The sequence below is a fragment of the Elephas maximus genome, chromosome 1 (assembly GCF_024166365.1).
Source record: "Elephas maximus indicus isolate mEleMax1 chromosome 1, mEleMax1 primary haplotype, whole genome shotgun sequence".
Taxonomy (NCBI): domain Eukaryota; kingdom Metazoa; phylum Chordata; class Mammalia; order Proboscidea; family Elephantidae; genus Elephas; species Elephas maximus.
The window spans coordinates 29,493,204-29,512,200 of record NC_064819.1 but is presented as its reverse complement, the minus strand read 5'-3'; the positions used below and the strand labels follow the sequence as shown (position 1 = coordinate 29,512,200).

The 18,997-nt window shown below is 49.1% G+C and overlaps 1 protein-coding gene across 2 annotated transcripts in view; it reads right to left on the bottom strand.

Moving 5' to 3' along the window:
• Positions 1-4,096: 4,096 nt before the first annotated feature.
• The window catches only part of IGF2BP2 (insulin like growth factor 2 mRNA binding protein 2), a 200,778-nt gene continuing 185,877 nt past the window's right edge, over positions 4,097-18,997 (bottom strand). For both annotated transcript variants that reach the window (XM_049880921.1, XM_049880929.1), the window contains 5 exons: positions 17,032-17,148; positions 12,463-12,537; positions 9,839-9,970; positions 7,737-7,850; positions 4,097-5,987 (listed from right to left, as the gene is read on the bottom strand). In XM_049880921.1, coding sequence (XP_049736878.1) covers positions 5,895-5,987; positions 7,737-7,850; positions 9,839-9,970; positions 12,463-12,537; positions 17,032-17,148 — 531 coding nt within the window. In that variant the 3' untranslated portion in view covers positions 4,097-5,894. The remainder of the gene's footprint in view (positions 5,988-7,736; positions 7,851-9,838; positions 9,971-12,462; positions 12,538-17,031; positions 17,149-18,997) is intronic.

Sequence of the window (18,997 nt, the reverse complement as noted above, 5' to 3'; positions counted from 1 at the left end):
CTCTGCCCCAGCCCCAGCTCGGATCCCTGCCCCTGCCCCAGCACCTGACCTTGCCCCTGCCCCTGCCGCTACCCTGGCGCCCGGTGTCCTTTGCTTCCACAGCCTTTGCTTCTTGAGCAAGGCCTCTGGCAACTACCACCAATGACGGATGGTAGCTTTCGAAGGTGTTACCATGAAGAAGCTGGGAGTTGTATCTCGTCACAGTGTGATTTTTAAGAGCAAGGGAAAGCAAGTCCTAGAGATGAGGAATGACTGGTGGAACCAAGAAAAGGGAAGACATCTTCACACCTTAGGAAAGATGTCCTGCATGAGGTGTAGCGGGTACCATCTGTGGTGGGGCCATAGGGAGAAGAGATTGCAGCTCAGTGGAGGGAAGACCTGCTGAGCTTGAGGCTGTTGAAGGACAAAACTGTCTGCCTTGGGAGCCAGGTTTCCCCTTAAAAGGTTGGGATGGTCAGTGTTGCAGAGGTCTCTGAGGGCATGTATGCCCTCTTAGGAAAGTGGACTGGGTCCTTACCCAGCACTGCTGTTCCGTGAAGCTAGAGTTGAGGAAAGGCAACCGAGGGTTTACTCAACTCACTGAGGGCAACTGAAGTAGTTCTGCGACTATGTGAAAAACTTGTGAGCTGGGGAAATTGGTGAGTCTTCCATACTGGAAATTGTTGAAAACACAGATTAATTGAAACAGGGATCAGATTGAGTTTGGTTGTTTCTTTCAGAGTTTATCCAGATCACTAGATGTTACTGGATGCAAATGGGAATGTTCCCCTCTCTATTGTCGGCCACAACGGAGAAATGAGAGGTGGCAGCCTAAAATTCACATTAGGACACACTGAACGCCCTGGATCCGTGGTCAAATCACTGCTTTCATTAGAGAATGCAGAGAGCACTGCGGTCAAGTTATGATGGAAGTTTGTTCTGGGAGGTTTTCTCCTCATGCCAGCTGCCTCTGAGAGAGCAAGAGCCGTTAAGAACAATTATGGCTTCTAAAAAGACAGGAACTTTATGTAGCTGCTGTGAACTAGAATGGCGGTTAACCTGTACATGGAGTAAGTCTTAAATCTAGATTCCTCAGCACTAAGGGGAGGGCAGATAGAAAATGATAAAGGGTGGCAGCAGCGATTCACAGTAAATTTCAGGGGACTTTCTGGCAGCGTTGTTAGACATTTGCAATAGCAGGGGTGGCAGAGGCCCAAGGAATCCCCACTGGGCTCTAAGACATTGTGAGATTCAGATGCAGATACAATTTAGGCTAATTTCTAACGACCTAGTTGTGGATCTCGTCATGGGATGTGGGAACAAGGTCAAATCCTTTTCACACTCTTCAAGTCTTTATCCCACCTCTGTCCACACAATCACTGAGTCATTCAGATCCTAACTGATGCCAAAAACAAAGCAAAAACCAAACACCTTGCCATAGAGTTGGTTCCAACTCATAGCGACCCTGTATGACAGAGTAGAACTGCCCCATAGGTTAAGGTAGGTTAAGGTTAATGAATAAAACCTTTGTTGTTGAGCTGTTTACATTTTAACAACTTCGTTTTATTTTAGCATAAAATTATGTGCAATTAGGACGTCCTGGAAATTTTAGGTGCAGTGGTTTTAGTGTTGGTATTAACCAGGGTGTCTTGTCAAGACAGGAGAAATCTGGGAGCTACAGCTGAAGAAATTAATAGTACAAAGTCTGTAATGGTCTTAGCCCACATGGGGATAGTTGGTCCGAGCCCAGGCCACACACGTGAAGTTGTTCTAAGCCATAGTAAGATGGAATGGCACGTCCTCCTGTAGAGGAGTGGCTGCCGGCTTGTGCTGCCCTCATGAAGCTCGAGAGAGTCAAGCAGAAGTGCTAAACAATTCAGCACTTGGGTTCCCCAAAAATGGGCTGCAGGAAGGTATCTGCTTAGGGACAAGGCCAGCTGGTCCTGTTCTAAGTCTTCCGCCTCCATGTGGTCTCCCCTTGTTTCTGCAAACCTAGGACAGCTTATGGGTGCTTTGTACCAAGGCAAGGGTAGCATCATCTCAGCACCACCTTCCCTGCCTGTCTCTCACAAGTTCATGGACGGTTTTGGGAATGGGCACTCTAAGATCTTGAAGTTAAACCTCAAACCCTGCCACCTGGAATAAAGGCCAAGGAATGTAACTAACAGAAGAGGCAGCCAAGAGGGTCCTTTTTGTAGGTTCTTGCGTCTCTTCGCCCTCACCTTAATTCCTCCTCATCTTGACAGTTACACCAAGTCCTTGGGGGTGTATTTAAAGCTGTTCCTTTAAAGACGTGCAGTTTCTCTGCCCTCATCGACATGAACCCCTCAATCCAGTGAACCACTGTCAGTGATAACCTTGATTGCCTGTAGCTCCATGGCTCCTCTGGGGCTGTCAGCTGATGGTTTGTCTCTACCTGAGTGGACAGTGGGCCTGAGTGCTAAGCGGTGCACAGGGGAGATGGCGCCATAGGTACAGGGATGGTAAAGGCGAAGCGATAACCTGTCCCCGCTTGTATCCACGCCAACCATGGCAGCGAGGATTACGGTGGGAGGACAGCTGTGCATCTCCACACCACGGAACTTTAACATCGGCATCACAGAAACTGGAAATAACGAGAAAATCAGTAGTGACGGTGGGACTTCACTGAGGAACACATTTTAAGTAATTCAGGAACCCTCAGAGTGTGCTAGAAGGCCGATGAGGCTACTCTGGAACATGTCAGTTCACCACAATCTGGCCCTGCTATGCTATGAGCCAAAGAAAAAAAGTTGCCTTGAGTCAGTTCCAACCCAGGGCAGTCCCAGGTGTTTCAGAGTAGAACTGAACTCCACAGGGTTTTCAACGGCTGTGACCTTTGTAGAAGCAGAACACCAGGGTTTTCTTCTGAGGCACCTCTGGATGGACTTGGACTGCCCATCTTTTTGTTAGTAGCTGAGTGCTTAACCATTTGCGCCACCCATAAAACCAAAAACCCATTGCCATCGAGTCAATTCCGACTTATAGTGACCCTATAGGACAGAGTAGAACTGCCCCACAGGGTTTCCAAAGGAGCGCCTGGTGGATTCAAACTGCTCTCCTTTTGTTTAGCAGCCAAACTCTTACCCACTATGCCACCAGGGTTTCCACAGTTCCCCCAAAAAGCCTAACTGACCACCTCTGTGCAGTCAAGTAGGAGCCCTTGTGGCACGGTGGTTAAACACTCAGCTGCTAACCAAAAGGTCAGTAGTTTGAACCCACCAGCTGCTCCTCAGAGAACGGTGTGGCAGTCTGCTTCCATAAATACTTACAGCCTTGGAAATCCTATTGGGCCATTCTACTCTGTCTCCGTCCTATAGAATCGCCGAGTCAGAATCAACAGCAGTGGGGTTTTTTGGTTGGTGCAGTCAAATATTAGCTCTTTATTAAGATGCCTTGCTTGGACTTTCACCAGCTGTCTCTAGTAGCTCTGTAAGTCTATAAACGTAGGCTTATAAATGGAGCAGGACCATTCTCGTCCAACCTCTTCACGGCACGTTCGGGGGACCAGGTCTACCTCCTCTCCCTCCTCCAGTCCAAGGCTGATCCTGGACTCTCATCTGCAAGACTTAGGGTACTCACGCCTGGGGGGTGAAGTACCTCTTCCCTTGGATCCTCAGGCTTCTTATCACACCCCTCCCCCACAAAGATAAACGATTTCCTTGGCAATGCTGTAAGTTACTTAAAGGTAAGGTACCAAGTCTTATCTAGCTTGACATGTAGTCAATCCATCCCTCTAGTTCAGTGGTTCTCAAGCTTTAGCTGCAACAGAGTCCCCTGGAGGGCTTGTTGGAACACAGATTTAGGGGCCCCACACCCGGGATTTCTGATTCAAGATGGACTCCAAGAATCCACATTTCTAACAAGTTTCCGAGTGACACTGATACCACTGGTCTGGGGACCGCACTTTGAGAACCACTGAGCTAGTTTAGCTTCTTCAGAAGACTTTCCTGGGTGAAGCCAGCCTCTTCAGAGGAGTTTCTCAGCTTCCTGATGCCCATTTCCTTCTAAGTCCACTCAGAGTTTGAGCCCGGCTGACGCTCTGGGATGAGGCAATGCTTAGTGAAATAAGAGACCAAGACACTGTGATCTTGTTAGCTGGATATATTTCTTTTTTTTTTTTTTTTTTGTCTTTTTTGTCACAGAACACTGTTTGCAGTAGAGGAAACTGGCATTGCAGTCTGGTTGGTCAAATGGCTTGTTCACATAAACCAGTACATGTTCATCCTTTAGCACAAAAAGCCCTACTGGCGCGTACCCTAGTGAAACTCAGGACATCTCCAATACTTTCTCTCTCTGTTTTTCTTTGTCGTCTTTTTTAATACACATTTTCAAGGTTTGTCCACAAGAAGGCCACAGAGGTTCTTGGCTAGCGGAAGACAGCTCAGTGTTGTTGCACACTTGGACTACCACCTTCTCCAGGCTGGCAGTTGATACCGTATTTTTTTTTCCAACTCATTTTTATTAAAAAAATAAAAAAATGCTCCAACTATCAGTTTTACAAAATCTCTAAGGGAAACACAAGAGCAAGGTGCTGAGGTAAAAAACACCTGAGGTAGCTTTTTTTTTGTGTGTGTTTTTCTCGTTAAAAAAATCTGTAAATTTTTAACGCCCTGGGCCAACGACCTCTTGGGAATTGCTATTTTCCTCCACTTTTTTTTTTTTTTTAAGAAAGAAATCATTTCACCAAATATTAATGGCTTAGACACCAAAATGTAAAATAGACAATATACATTCTTTCTTTGTGGAATTTTTCTTTGTTTGGTTGGGTGGTTGGTGGGTTCCTGTTTTCCTCTTCCAAAATGCTAGGACAAGTACCATTGACTCTTGTTCTTTTGAGTAACCAAGTGTAAGTTGAGGCTGGTTTGTGTGTTTCGATTTTGTTCCTTTTGTGTGATGTGATACTCAGAGCACTGCTTTGCCTGGGGGGTGGGGGTGCGTAGATACAGGGAACTGAGACAGAGGGATGAGGGGATTCAAAAGAATGGGGGTGGAGAAGAAGGGATGGGAGAAAGGACAGGGGAGAGATAAACAGAGAGAGGCAGAGAATTATATAGCAGTATGCAAAAACCAGTTTTAAAACCTGTGAAGCAAAGAGATATGGGTATGTGAGCTAGACAGGGATGAAGAGAGAAGTTTCCTCTTCAAAGAGACGGTATCCCTTCCGTTGATATACACAGGTGATCCAGAACTGCTGAAAGTGCCCTTTTGACGAGATTTCCCTCCGGGTGAATTTTGCATGGGTGGCCTTGAAGTTCCTTACTACACCATTGGGCCTCCCAAAGGACTTTATCCTTTAAAGTCTAGAAGAGCCTGCTTTCTCTTTAAAAAGAAAGAAAAAAAATTAATAATCGATTAAAAAATTGGAGTTAGTTGAGTTACTTGATATATTATTTCTAAAATATATTAACGCTGCAGGCACCCTGTGGAACCCACAGGCCGCATATCTTAACATCTTTCCCTTCTAATATGTACACACATGTACAGAGACTATTTTTCACATAAAAGAAAAAAAAAAGAACAGGGTGTGAATTTTGCTTTGCTTTGAACACATTCACCTATGTTAGTTCAACTAAAAGGGATAGCGTCGCGGGAGTGCAGGGAGATATCGAGTGGGTGGTGGTGTGTGTGGCCGGGAAGCCTGCGGAAGCCATGTGGAGGCAAGAGGCCAGGTGGCCCTGCCGTGCACTGTGGTTCTGTGAGATGGTCTGACCTCCTCCCCTCCCTCCCTCCTCAGCCCTAGGACCCCAGGGCCTCCCTGGGCCGACGTCTCCTTCGTTCGTTCCTCAGGATGGTCTTTGGTTTGCTCCCGATCTGGCTGGCTGTGTTTGGTCTCATTCTGTCAGGCGTTGGAAGGGCTACATTCATCTGTTGTTCTGCTGGTGCCTGTGGGAGCCTCACTTGGTGCGCTGTGAGGCGACTCCCTGAGGATACTTCTGCTCCTGCTGCTTCACCTGCTGTACGATTTCCCTGATCTTGCGCTGGGCAGTCTGCGGCAAGGGGCGGGTAGAGGGAAAGAAGAGGAACCCAGGTCTGAGGACAGGCAGGGGAGTGGTGGAGGCCTGGGACTTGGGGGAAGGAGGATGGTAAGCTCAGCAGAGTGTTATCTATCCCTTGAGACTCCTCACTCTGGAGAGAAGGGTTACTCCTGGGCCTTTTCGGCCTGGAAATCAGGTGGCAGACCCCTCCCTCTCCTGAGTAACCCCCTCGCCCACCCCGCCCCAAGGCTACTGGGTGGAGGCTAAGGGGGTAGGAGCCCAGCAGCTTCTAGGTACCTGCTGGACTGACAGGCCAGGAGGGAGAACCAGGAACCAGAGACCAGAACGCTAATGGCCACCCCGCCCCCAAATACACACGGTCAGTTTCCAGAGCTCCCACCCACCTGCTGCTAGTTACCAGGGCGAACATCAGCTGAGAGCTGGGAAGGAAGCACAGTGACAGGGATGGGGCAGGAAGGGAGGAGCTGGGCCCAGACTCTGCCCTGAACAACCGGAGAGGACATCTGGCCCGAACCTGACCCCACCCGCCTCACCCTCCTCCCGTGCAGGGCCTTCAGGAAGGCTGAACCCTTGGAGGCAGCAGGCTCTTCAGACACCTTCGCAGGGCACTGGAGAAACCGGGGTGTGAGAAAGCACAGAGCAGGTACAGCGGGGCTGGGACTGCCAGGGCCCTCAGGCAGGAGCTTCTGAGGGTGGTGGGGATGGGCTGGGGGCAGGAGCTCGGCCAGGTCCCCTCCCTGCACAGTCAGGTCTCCCGGCACGGGCAAGCAGGCAAAGGTGCTGGAAGAGTAAGCTGGCAGCTTAGATGCCTTCGGTGTAAGTCTAGACCGCTTGTCTTCGCTAGTTTAGGACAGGGGCAGGGACTGCTTTACCCCAAAACCCAACCAACTAAAAGCATCAAAAAGAAATGAGGCAAATTATGCTGAGGCGCTAGCCTTTCCAGAATGAACGCGAAGCTGCTGTGTGAGGCACTGTGTCCTGATAGGGTGGTGAGATGGAGAAGGGGAGGCAAGAGAAAGGAGCAATGGGGTGGAGAGGTCTCCTACAGTCTGTCTTGCAAAAAGCACAGCCAGAATGCTCCTTAGGAGCAAGGATGGCGAGACTTCGTCTCACATGCTTTGGACATGTTATCAGGAGGGACCAGTCCCTGGAGAAGGACATCATGCTTGGTGGACAGTCAGTGAAAAAGAGGAAACCCTCAACTAGATGGATTGACACAGCGGCCTGCAACAATGGGCTCAAGCATAGCAGTGATTGTGAGGATGGAGCAGGACCAGGCAGTGAGTGTTTCGTTCTGTTGTACATGGTGTCTCTACGAATTGGAACTGACTCAGAGCTCCTAACAACACCACAATTAGGACTGAATCCTCAATGGTGAGATTTTGGCTTCCAGGCCTGCTGGCTGGGGAGCCTGAAGGGTGGGCCCTTGCCAGGTAGGGCTTTCAGCAAACAGAGTCTGTGACTGAGTGAGGGGTGAGCTAAGACTTTGAACTTAAGCATTTCAGGGGGCTTGAAAATTGCTTGGCTTTGACTAAGGGCTTGACACAAAAGTTGTAGACTTCCTCAAGCCCCCCTAACATGCCCAGGACCCAAGAGGCAGTCACAATAGCTGAAGCCAGGAAGAATCAGGGTGCAGGGGGGTGTTCAGGGCCTGTGGCCACCTGACAAGGCCACCAATAGCACGGACAGAGAATGGAAAAGAGATTGGCAGGAGTGAGAGGGACCTCACAGCACGAGTACCTGGCTAGCAAAGAAATGGCCGATAATTCTGACGATTACTTCCTCGTTTTCATCTGGCGTTTGGTCACGAGGCACAATGACTTCTGCGCTGGTTAAGTTCTGCAGTTCGTTCACCTGTGAAGGGGAGGGTGGGGCGTGGGAGAGGGCAAGGAGGCTGGACTCTGCCTCTTCTTTCCCTCAACCTGGGGCACCTCTGGGGCCTCCTTGCACCGGTCGCATGGGCTGTACTGGCTTGGACCCTGGCGGCTCAGTGACAAGGAGAGGGAATCCAGCCTCTGGCTCCACAAGACTGCTTCCAAGGCTGAACTTCTCACTCTGGAGTGAGCCATGCCTTCCCATGCTCAGAGTGACCGCAGTTTCCCCGTTATCTAGGTATGAAGACCAGCCCTTTTGGACATGCCCACCTGGGTGCCACCATGACCCAACACCTCCTCCTGTCTGACTCACCAGATGGAACCTTCCTTTCCCATCGGGCCCTGCTCTGTTCCCTACTGGTTATTTCCATTCCTGCCGACCAGCCTTGCTGAGGCTGCCCCTATCCTTGGACTGTCATCCCTTCTCTCTGCCACGTGAGGCCCAGCCCCTCTGTGAAGCCTCTGGGCCATGCTGATCTCCCTGTTCTAAAACCCATTTCCTGCAGTCAGGTGTTCCTTCCCTGCCTCCCAGGGTCTGCTTCCCAGCAGGACTGCACCCTTCCTGAAGGGTTGGACAGGTCCTCTGGCTCCCACATGGTGCTAAGCACACAGGTGGGCTCAGCAAGTGCTTAGCGGACAGCTGACTGTCCCCAAGGGCTCATGAATTCAGTGACTGCGTCTAAAATAGCCATAGTCTACCCCCTCATGGACTATTTGCTTTCTTTTCTTTACTACATTCCAGCTCTGCCCAGGACTCAGTGTGCGTGCCTGGGGTGCTGATCACATTCCTGGATCTGCAGAGCAATCTACATTCCATGCAATGTCATTCTTTTGCATAAAGGTGATTCATTATATCTAGAACTTGGCTTTGAGTCCTCTAAGTTTTGATATAAAGAAATTTCCCAAAACTGCAAACACACATACATGTGCACACTTGTGCACTTGGGACCCTAGAGACTCCCCAAATCCTGCCACCTCACGTGCTGCTTCGTCAAGGTTCACACAGTTCCACTGGAACTTCCCAGGGGTCTGCTCCCCACTAGGTCATGTTCCAGAACACACTCGTGTCCAACAGCTTATCTGCTCATTCCTACAGGCTTCAGAGTTGGTTTTCTGGCACACTTGTCAAGTTACACTATGTTACTGCTACCTCCAGGTCGAAAAGCTTGATCATTTTTTAAAAAAGGATCTCCTTCTCACCCTCCACGCTACTGCTAAACTACCTCCCCTTCAGGACACGGCCAGGTTTGGGAAACAGCCAGAAGGGGGAACCAGAAGAAGGGAGAGTTAGGGCCCCTGGAGTTTGGGGAGTCTGAAGAGTGTGTAAGACACTAGACCCCAAAGGTCCCTGACCCTGAAATTCAGAGCAGATACTCCAGGTGGAACTCAACCCCTTAATTCTTTTCCTGGCTGCTATGTGTGAAAGGAGCCCTGGTGGCACAGTGGTTGAGTGCTCGGCTGCTAACCAGAAGGTCCACAGTTTGAACCCACCAGCTGCTCCTTGGGAGAAGATGTGGCAGTCTGCTTCTGTAGATTACAGCCTTGGAAACCCTATGGGGCAGTTCTACTCTGTCCTATAGGGTCACTATGAGTAGGAGTCGACTCGATGGCAATGAGTTTGGATTTCTTTTTTATGTGTGGGCATAAAGGGGGCAGAAGACAGCTTCCTGTGTTCGGGGAGTGGGGCCCTTCATTTACCAGCCTGTCACCAAGATGCGGTGTTGCTGGGCACAGCACTTGGCGTTTCTGGTGTCTGGCTCAGCGCCATGGATTTGGGGCACTAAGCTCTGGAATAACGTTGATTACACTTGGCCTTGGGATCCTCATGCCTCAAAGGGCTCAGCTGCCATGACAGCCTCAGTTCATTGGCCAAAGACCTTGACCGTGAGTTGGGAGAGGAAGAGCCAGTGGGAGCCTGGGGGAGCCCGGGCCAGGCTCAGGGCAGGAAGCCAGCCTGGAGCTACTTACGGTTTTGCCGCCCTTGCCAATCACCCGGCCAGCTGTGGAAGAGGGCACTCTGATGTGGGCTTCAAGCTTCACCTCTTCTTTGGGGTTGAAGAAGTTCTCTTCTTTCAGCTTACCAAAGATCCGCCCCTGTGCCTGAGAGGGCACAACGTGACCGCTGTTATGGCCTGAACTGTGTCCCCAAAAGTATATGTTGTAAATCCCATTATACCTGTGGTTATAATCCCATTTGGGAATGGGTTTTCTTTGTTATGTTAATGAGACAGGATTAGCGTAGGGTGTGTCTTGAGTCAATCTCTTTTGAGATATAAAGGAACAGATTAGACAAGGAAGCAAAAAGCACAGGTGAGGGAAGAGAGATGCCATACCACATGAAGATCACCAAGGAGCCAAGGAACACCAGGCCTACAGATGCTGAAATAAGACAAAGACCTCCCCCCAGAGCCAACAGAGAACGCTTTCCCCTAGAGCCGGTGCCCTGAATTCGGACTTCTGGCTTCCTAAAACTGTGAGAAAATAAATCTCTGTTTACTAAAGCCACCCACTTGTGGTACTTCTGTTATAGCAGCACTAGAGAACTGAGACAACTGGTGACTCTCAGCCAGTGGCAGGTCAACCTGCTTTATCAGTGCTACCAAGGGTACTGGAGAGACCAGGCAGTTCAACGCTCCCATTGCCAAACGCACTTGGGCCAGACAAACCGGAAGCTGTGTGACTGCTTCTGCTTTCTCACAGACCCCCTGTGGAAAGAGGTGCCGCTCCGGCCATATGGGACCCCTTGCGCTTTTTAATGTGGCTCTGCAGATAGGTGATCACTTCCTCTAGGAAGCTTTCTGTGTCGGGGTGGAGGAGTCAGGGGGTGGAACATGTGTCTGATTTCCACATCCCTAGCACCTATAAGGAGGCCTGGTGGTTCAGTGGTTAAGAGCTGCGGCTCCTAACCAAAAGGTCGGCAGTTCGAATCCACCAGCCGCTCCTGGGAAACCCTACGGGGCAGTTCTACTCTGTCCTATGGGGTTGCTATGAGTTGGAATCGACTTGACAGCAACAGGTTTTATTTTCTTTTTTGGTTAGCACCTATAAATGACTGGTTGATTCAGAATTTGTTCAGAGAGCTCTTAGCTCCCTCCCACAACGCCGTGCTCAGACCTCCAGTTATTAAAGGCTGGAGGAGAGGGGACCCGGTAGGCTCTGATGAACCTGATCTTGCTTTTCTGTGCCTGGCCCCAAAGGGGAAACGCTGGTGGCATAGTGGTTAAGTGCTACGGCTGCTAACCAAGAGTTCGGCAGTTCGAATCCGCCAGGTGCTCCTTGGAAACTCTATGGGGCAGTTCTACTCTGTCCCGTAGGGTTGCTATGAGTCAGAATTGACTTGACGGCAGCGGGTTTGGTTGGTGGCCCCAAAGGCAGTGTGCTTAGCCACAAGGTTCTTCTTCTTAACTTTTAAAAAATTGAGAGATCATTCACATAACATAAAATTTGCCATTTTAAAGTGTACACGTCAGTGGTTTTTATATTTACTATGTTGTACAACCAGCATTTATCAACACTTTTCATCACCCCAAAAAGAAACACACACTTATTAGCAGCTGGTCCTCATTGCTCCTACCTCCATCCCTCCCCCCACAAAAAAAACAAACCTGTTGCCATCGAGTCAAGTCAATTCCAACTCACAGTGACCCTACAGGACAGAGTAGAACTGCCCCATAGGGTTTCCAAGGAGCAGCCGGTGGATTCGAACTGCCAACCTTTTGGTTAGCAGCTGAGCTCTTAACCACGGCACCAGTAGGGTTCCACCTCCCATCCCCAGGCAACCACTAATCTACTTTCTATTGCTATGGGTTTGCCTACTCTAGACATTCCATATAAACGGAATCATACAACATGTAGCTTTTTGTGTCTGGCTTCTTTCACTCAGCATGTTTTGTAGGCTCATCCAGGTCTCAGCATGTATCAAAACTTCACTCCGTTTTAGGGCCCATTACCACTCCATTGTATGGATAGTCCGCATTCTGCTTACCCGTTCATCAGTTAAAGGGTCATTGTTCTCCAGTGGTTCCACATAGGTTAATTTTGTCTTCTCAGCTAATTTTTAAATATTTTTAGTAAAAATTACCCTTTTATTAATAGGTGTTTCTGACTTCTAGAAAACCCAAGTTATAATTTTTCTAGAGGACCAAAAAAGGCCAATATAAAACAAAGTGCACCTCACTAAGGAACTTCCCCCTACATGCCGTTTCCCCTTAACCCCAAGTTACTGCCCCCACAGCCTGAGGGTAGAAATGACTAATTTGTCCTTAAAACCATGAATGAGGGGTCAGAGATATCCCAGAGGAGCTGCCATATGAACTGGGCCCTCACAGACAAGCTGCTTTCCCCAGGGGAAAGAGGAATGGAGGGCTTCCAGGCACAGGGCACACAGAGGGATGGCGGGGAGGGAGAGCAGGAAGGGTGAATCTGAGACTGCGAGCAGTGCAGAAAGGGAAATGGAGGTTGGGCCTCCATAGGAGAATAGCCTTGGCCATGCCTCTGAGCTGGGTGTCACCTGCAACAAAGGCCCTCAGCTCCCCCAAACAGGCTTCCCTGTGTCCAGGGCCTAGAGGGCTTCGGTGGCCCTTAGCACTGACCTTGAACTGGGCTTCAGGGGGTCCGGTGATGATGACCATCCTTTCACTGACATCCGGGCCTTCTGCTGGGGCAATCTGTAGTTCACAAAGAGGAAAAGCTGATGTTTCTTATCTAAGTGGATGGCAGATGCAGTAGGCGAGGAGACTGTAGGGCTTCTGACTTTGGACCTGGTGCTTTGTGTGACCCTATGCTGCCTCCACCTGGGTCTTAGAAGTTTTGACCGCAACACCCAGGATCCAATTTGGGTCTCTGGCTGCTCAGGGAGTCAGGAGCAGGTCAGCAGTTACTGCCTGTCTCTGCTCCAAGCACCAGCTTCCTTTCAGTGATCCAAGTCTTAGGGAAGAACCAGGGAGTCAACAGATCTAGGAAGAGGTTGGTACAGGCCCTGCCAACCCACAGAGAACCCAGAGGGGAGGAAGAACTGATCCACAGAGGTGCTAAATGGGAGCACAGCCTGCAGGAAAAGTCACCCTGGTTCTAATTAGCTCGCACTGGTTGGAAGTCGGCTGTGAGTGACAACTGCGCTGTGAACGACAACTGCGTTCTAACGAGGCAAGGACCACCTCCTCCGGCCAGCATACCAAAAGCATGACATAGCACCAGAGCAGGAACGAGAACACCTGGGTTCCAACCTGGATCTGCCCCTAAGTCGCTCACTGTGTGGCTGTCCGCACCTGTGGAATGTGCAGGTTGAACCTGGCAAGCCCAACAGTCCCTTGTAGCTCTCGCGTTCTGGGGGTCTGACTTCACAAACAATGGCCGGAGCAAGTCTTTTCTTTGTTAATGAGATCGCTATTACGTATTTTTTCTATGCACTTTGCCTTACTCCAAAAAAGATTTAAGGCAGCTTTAAAAAATAAATAAATGTAGCAAAAGTAAACCTAATTAAAAGGAAAATAAGTTAAAAGTAAACCAGGCACAAAGCTGGAGAAAAATGTAGAACAAATTCTAAGTCACAAAAAAAGAACAGATTTACTGGCCTGACAGAGACTGGAGAAACCCCGAGTGTACGGCCCCCAGGCAACGTTTTAGATTCACTCTTCAGCTAAAGATTAGACAGGCCCACCAAACAGAACAAAACTAAAGGGGCACACCAACCCAGGGGCAAGGACTCAAGGCACGAGGGGACAGGAAAGCCGGTAATAGGGAACCCAAGGTCGAGAAGGGAGAGTGTTGACATGTCATGGAGTTGTTAACCAATGTCATAAAACAATGTGTACTGTTTAACGAGAAGCTAGCTGGTTCCATAAACCTTCCTCTAAAGTGAAATTAAAAAAAAAAATTAAAAAGAACTACCTATATGGCATCAAATTGATAGCAGCAACTCAAAAGATGAGATAGGAACTTTGGTGGGCAGTGAATTTATGTTAATGGGGAAGGAACAACTCAGAAAAGGAGGGTGAGAATGGTTGTACAACTTGAAGAATGTAATCAATGTCACTAAATGGTACATGTAGAAACTGTTGAATTGGTGTACGTTTTGCTGTGTGTATTCTCAACAACCACCACAAAATAAATGAAATTAAAAAAAGAAAGAAAAAAAGACAAAATTAACCAGGCACTCAGGAATGTCAGGATGAGCCAGGAGTAAGGTTCGTCCACAAAATGCATCCCAAAAGGTCTCATACCCCTGCTAAGCTGGGCCCCAGACCCGGTCTGAGCTTTCTAAGGGCAAATACAAAGAAACAAGATTCACTCCTGGGTCACAGACTTTCCAAGGCAAAACAAAGCCAGTGGTTCAGGGGAGGCGCCGTTTCTGAGAGGGAGCTTTGAGGAGGACGTCTGTTTGGACTGAGAGAGGATCCACCGCTGATGTTGGATTCATGCATCTATCAGCTCCGGCCCACCGGGTCTCAGTCGTGGGCTCCCCCAGGAAGAGGCCCCTCCGCAGGATTTAATGTTCAAAGCCTGGTTCCATCCAGGGGCCTCAGGGCTTTGGGTTTCCATCCCGGCTTTACCGTGGCCACACATTTGAGGCCTGCCCTGACCAGTCCCCGCTCTGAAAAGAAGGGTCCGTTTACGACATCCCTGAAGAGCTCTCTGTCCTTGATTACTCTGTGGCATAAGGATGAATGTCAGACTTGTCATCAGTGACTGGGCTTTCTGAGGGGTCTCCCTGCCAGCCTACTCAGTAAGGATGGTGGCCATTTCCGGGCAGCTGCCTCAGTGGGAAAAACACAGACGCAGTGTATCTGGAGGACTGAGACCCTCCAGCAGGCCACAGACAAACTGGCCCTTGAGACTGTGGGTGGGAACCAACACCTCTACTTTTAGACCCAGAGCCAGCTTTATATCTGGCCCTTGTCTCAGAGTAAACGAGAGACCAGAAAACAGGCACAGCGGCTCCCGGCTCTTATTCCCACTCAACCGAGAAGGTCTGAAAGGCTGATTCACGATTCATGTTGACCAGATGGGCTCTGCTGTTGCCATCCACTTCCTAGTGACTCACGACTGCCTCATCTAGATGCTGAGGGGAACCCCTGACTGCTTGGCTGTCTGGCTTTCCCCAGTGCAGGCCAGCAGTCAGGGAGCTGCCTTGTGTACTTCCAGTTAGAGTGGCATTCTGGCAGGAAAAACAACAGCTGATCATTAACCAGGCTGGGGAGCCCGTTCTGTCTCCCTGGTCTGGCTCTGTGGTTTCTGCCCATTTTAGAGCTCGTGAGCAAGGTGATGTGTCACCACTCAACCTTGCTGAGACACGGAAGGGCTGTGGGAATGCCACAGTCAAGGCCAAGGCATTGCCCTCCTCCATCTTGCTTTCTCTCTTCCAAAAGGCCCTGCTAGGAGTGATTCTGCTCCAGGGGAAATACAGTTGCCCAGAAAGAAGGTAACCGCATCAAATCTTGCCTCCCAGATTCTTTAGCTTTGTGACCTTGGACGGGTCAAGGAAATTCTCTGAGGCCTGGTTTCCTCAAGGACTATAATCCTTCTGTCACAGAGTTGCTATGAGAGTTAAATGAGATGAGGTACCTAGAAAGACATACTGCTGTGATTCACCCTTAACCCTTGCCGTCACGTCGATTCAGTGACCCTATAGGACAGAGCAGAACTGCCCCAAAGGGTTTCCAAGGAGCAGACTGGTGGATATGAACTGCCGGCCTTTTGGTTAGCAGTTGAACTCTGTTCCTATATACCTAAATCTCACTTTCTCAGCTGAAAAAAAGGGGGGAATTGGTGCGATGGTCCCTTAAGTCCCTTTTAGTTGAAATCCTCTCACTCTGTATCCTGCATGGCACCTCAGACCACAGCACTGGACTCTGGGAAAGGCCCTCAGGATGCCGCCACCCAGGGATCTTCCACATTTTACCCCTCCCACCCATGGGGGCAGGGCTGCACTTGTCCATCAGCCCCCGGGGAAGGGTCTCCCCTGCACCTGGCTGCTGGGTACACAGGCCCCCCCTGTGCGGCATTACTCCCTGCTCCACCCCTGGCTCTCACCTAGTCTGTTCACTTTGCAGGTGAGATCAGTGAGGCCTGCAGGGGCGGGGAAAAAGCAGGACATGGTTTACCCAAATACAATTCTTTCTGCTCTCACTGCAATCCTTGTTTTGCACAACTCGGAATGTTTTGTTTTGTTTTTTTTCCCAGAACACTTGCTGTGGGAGAAATTCCAGCTCTTCTTGGGGAGAAAGTATAGCATTCTTTCTCTCCAAGTCATGAGACCTCTCGTTCGGGATCCCGGGTTGTCCCATGGTAGCAAATTATTTTACGTAACAACGGAAACTCTGTTTCCGAAACGGTTTCACGAGGCTTGGATGTGCTCAGCATTCTGCCTGTGAGTCAGAGCTGATAGCTGGGGTTGGAGCAGGACCAGGGTTGAATAATCCTTCCCTTTCAGCTTCTCTGATGATTCTTCGCATTGTGCTGCATGCTGCAGGACGTGGGTATGTAGCCATAGCCATGTCTGCACTCCAAACCATTTCCATAAATCAGGGGCCTTCCTTCCCGAGCCTCTCTGCTCAGTCCCAGGGCTCAGACCAGGTTAGCTCACCAGCTTCTGTTTAGCTGTGATTTTGCCATCCCTTTTCCAGTTTTTCATTCTAACTGTTTTCTCAAAGTTCAAGGGTGTTTGAAGCTGAGACTGATTAAAGAATCAAAGCACCGAAAGCTGTTAAGCACAAATTATACCTCTACTGAAGACCATTCCCTTAGCTTGGGAAAAATCCTCAACCTTTCTTGAATCCTTTGTTACTAATGTTTTTCCTAGTTCAATTGTTAGTTGAACAAAAAAGGAATAAGAAGGAAGGAAAGATGAGAGTCAAAGCCCGTTGCCATCAGGTCAATTCCAACTCACTGCAACCCTGCAAGACAGAGAACTGCCCCATAGGGTTTCCAAGGAGTGGCTGGTGGACTCGAACTGCTGACTTTTTTGTTAGCACCGTGCCAAAAGGGCTGCAAGATGAGAGTAGATGGCAATATACCTGGAGGCACATTTTCTAGATCCGGTGGGATTTTATCCCTGGATGATGAAAGAGTTTCTTTGGACTGAAAGGAGCAAAGGATATGGGGTGGGAGGAGGTGGTGGTGGGAGAGGGTGAGATACAAACAGCCATTGAGAGCTGCCTTACCTTGATAGAGGCCCCAGCGAATCTAGCCAGCTGTTTAATGTGTGCTCCTTTCTTCCCAATGATGGCGCCCACCGCCTGAGTTGGGATGAAGAGATTTACAATCTCCTGCTCTGGATACTGGAAGAGCAAGACAAGACAGAAGACACCACTTCAAATAGGGTTTCTCATTCAGACACTCAACAGCTACCAAGCACCTGCCAGGTGCCACATGGTGGGATAGCCCCAGTGTTCAAGGAAATGGACAAAATGGTGCATGGAACTCTTCTGAGGACATGAGGCTCTGTGGGTATGATGCTGGAGGGGTGATTCTGAACACAAGTACTGTTACATGACAATCAAAACACAAACTCCTCTTGAGCGTCCCTGAGTTTGTTGGATCCAAAAAAGCTGTCTGCTCACAGGGTGAAGCTTCACTCATGCCCTAGAAAACTCAGGAGGGGGCACTCGAGAGGAACTCACTTTCAAGCTCACATATGGAAAAGGAGGATGTTTATACTTTTTAAACATTCTACTGTGGTAAAATATTTGCCATTTCAACCACTTTTACGTGTACGATTCAGGTTTGCACATTTTTAAGTAAAGGTCAGAGAATGGCACCCATGTTGGCCATGGTGAAGTCAGCAAATCAGTCTATAAAGGCCTTCTTGACTCTTCTTCCCACACCTTATCTGCTTGCCCAGCTCAAATGCCACCTCCTTTGTGAAGTCTTCCCCAACATCTCCAGGGAATTAAGCCATGATTCTTTGGGGCTCCCACATTCTGCTACAGTTACTTGCTCAATGCTATCTCCCATCAGACTAACCGGTTGTCATCATGTCAACTCCGACTCGTGGTGACTCCATGGGTGTCAGTAGAACTGTGCTCCACAGCGTTTTCAATAGATGATTTTTTGGGAAGCAGATCACCAGGCCTTCCTCCTGAGGTGCTTTGAGTGGACTCAAACCTCCAACCTTTCAGTCAGCAGCTGAGCCGGGGACTTCCCCCATCAGATTAGGAGCTTCTTAAAAGCAGGGGTGAGTCATTCACATATTCGTTATCCTAGCACTTAAAATGGTTCCAGGCATACAGCACTATGTAAACAACCAATACATAGGAAGAGCCATTTCCCAGTGCTGGGCACCAAATGGAGCCCTGGTGGCACAGTGGTGAAGAGCTCGGCTCCTAACCAAAAGGTCAGCACTTCGAATCCACCAGTCACTCCTTGGAAACCCTATGGGGCAGTGCTACTCTGTCTTATAAGGTCACTATGAGTCAGAATCAACTGGATGGCAACAGGTTTTGTTTTTTTGGAGCATCAAATGACAAAGGTTCTAGGGGGAAGATGAGGGTTAAAAGAACATTGGGCCTGAGAAAAGATGGAAATAGGCGAGGCCTGGATGGGCTGGATTTGGGAAGGGATGGTTGCGGCTCCCTCTGAATTCTCAGGGCCATAAAAGAGAACAAAAGGAAGAAGCCAGTCAACCCAGAGACAGGCACACCTGCTTGGTACAGCATTAAAACATCATGGGAAATTGACCAAGAAAGAAGGGCCCAGAGTGATACCCTCCTGACCCCCGCCAAAAGATCGATCCTTATATTACAGAGGATAGGGTCGAGAAACTTCTCTGTGGACTACAGAATCGGGTGTGCTTTCATTTAGTACCTACTAGGAAAGATGGTGTGGGTTTTAAAGTCCCATCTAAGCTCTTCTTCAAAGACTCTGAGATGAGTCCTGTTTTAAAGCCCAAAACTTGGTAGATGACAGATGCCCCTCAAGTTGAGTCTTGCTTAGATAGAACACATAGGTATGTTTGAATTCAGGATACATACTAAAATCCCAACTTAAAGAGCAGGCAAAATTTTGGCTGACTGCTTCACAAACATATTCATCAAGTGCCATTATATCATGGGCCATCCCAGTGCCTTTGCAACGTGATAGATTTTCAAGGCGTTCAACGGACAGTCTTTCACAGTGCATCCAACACAT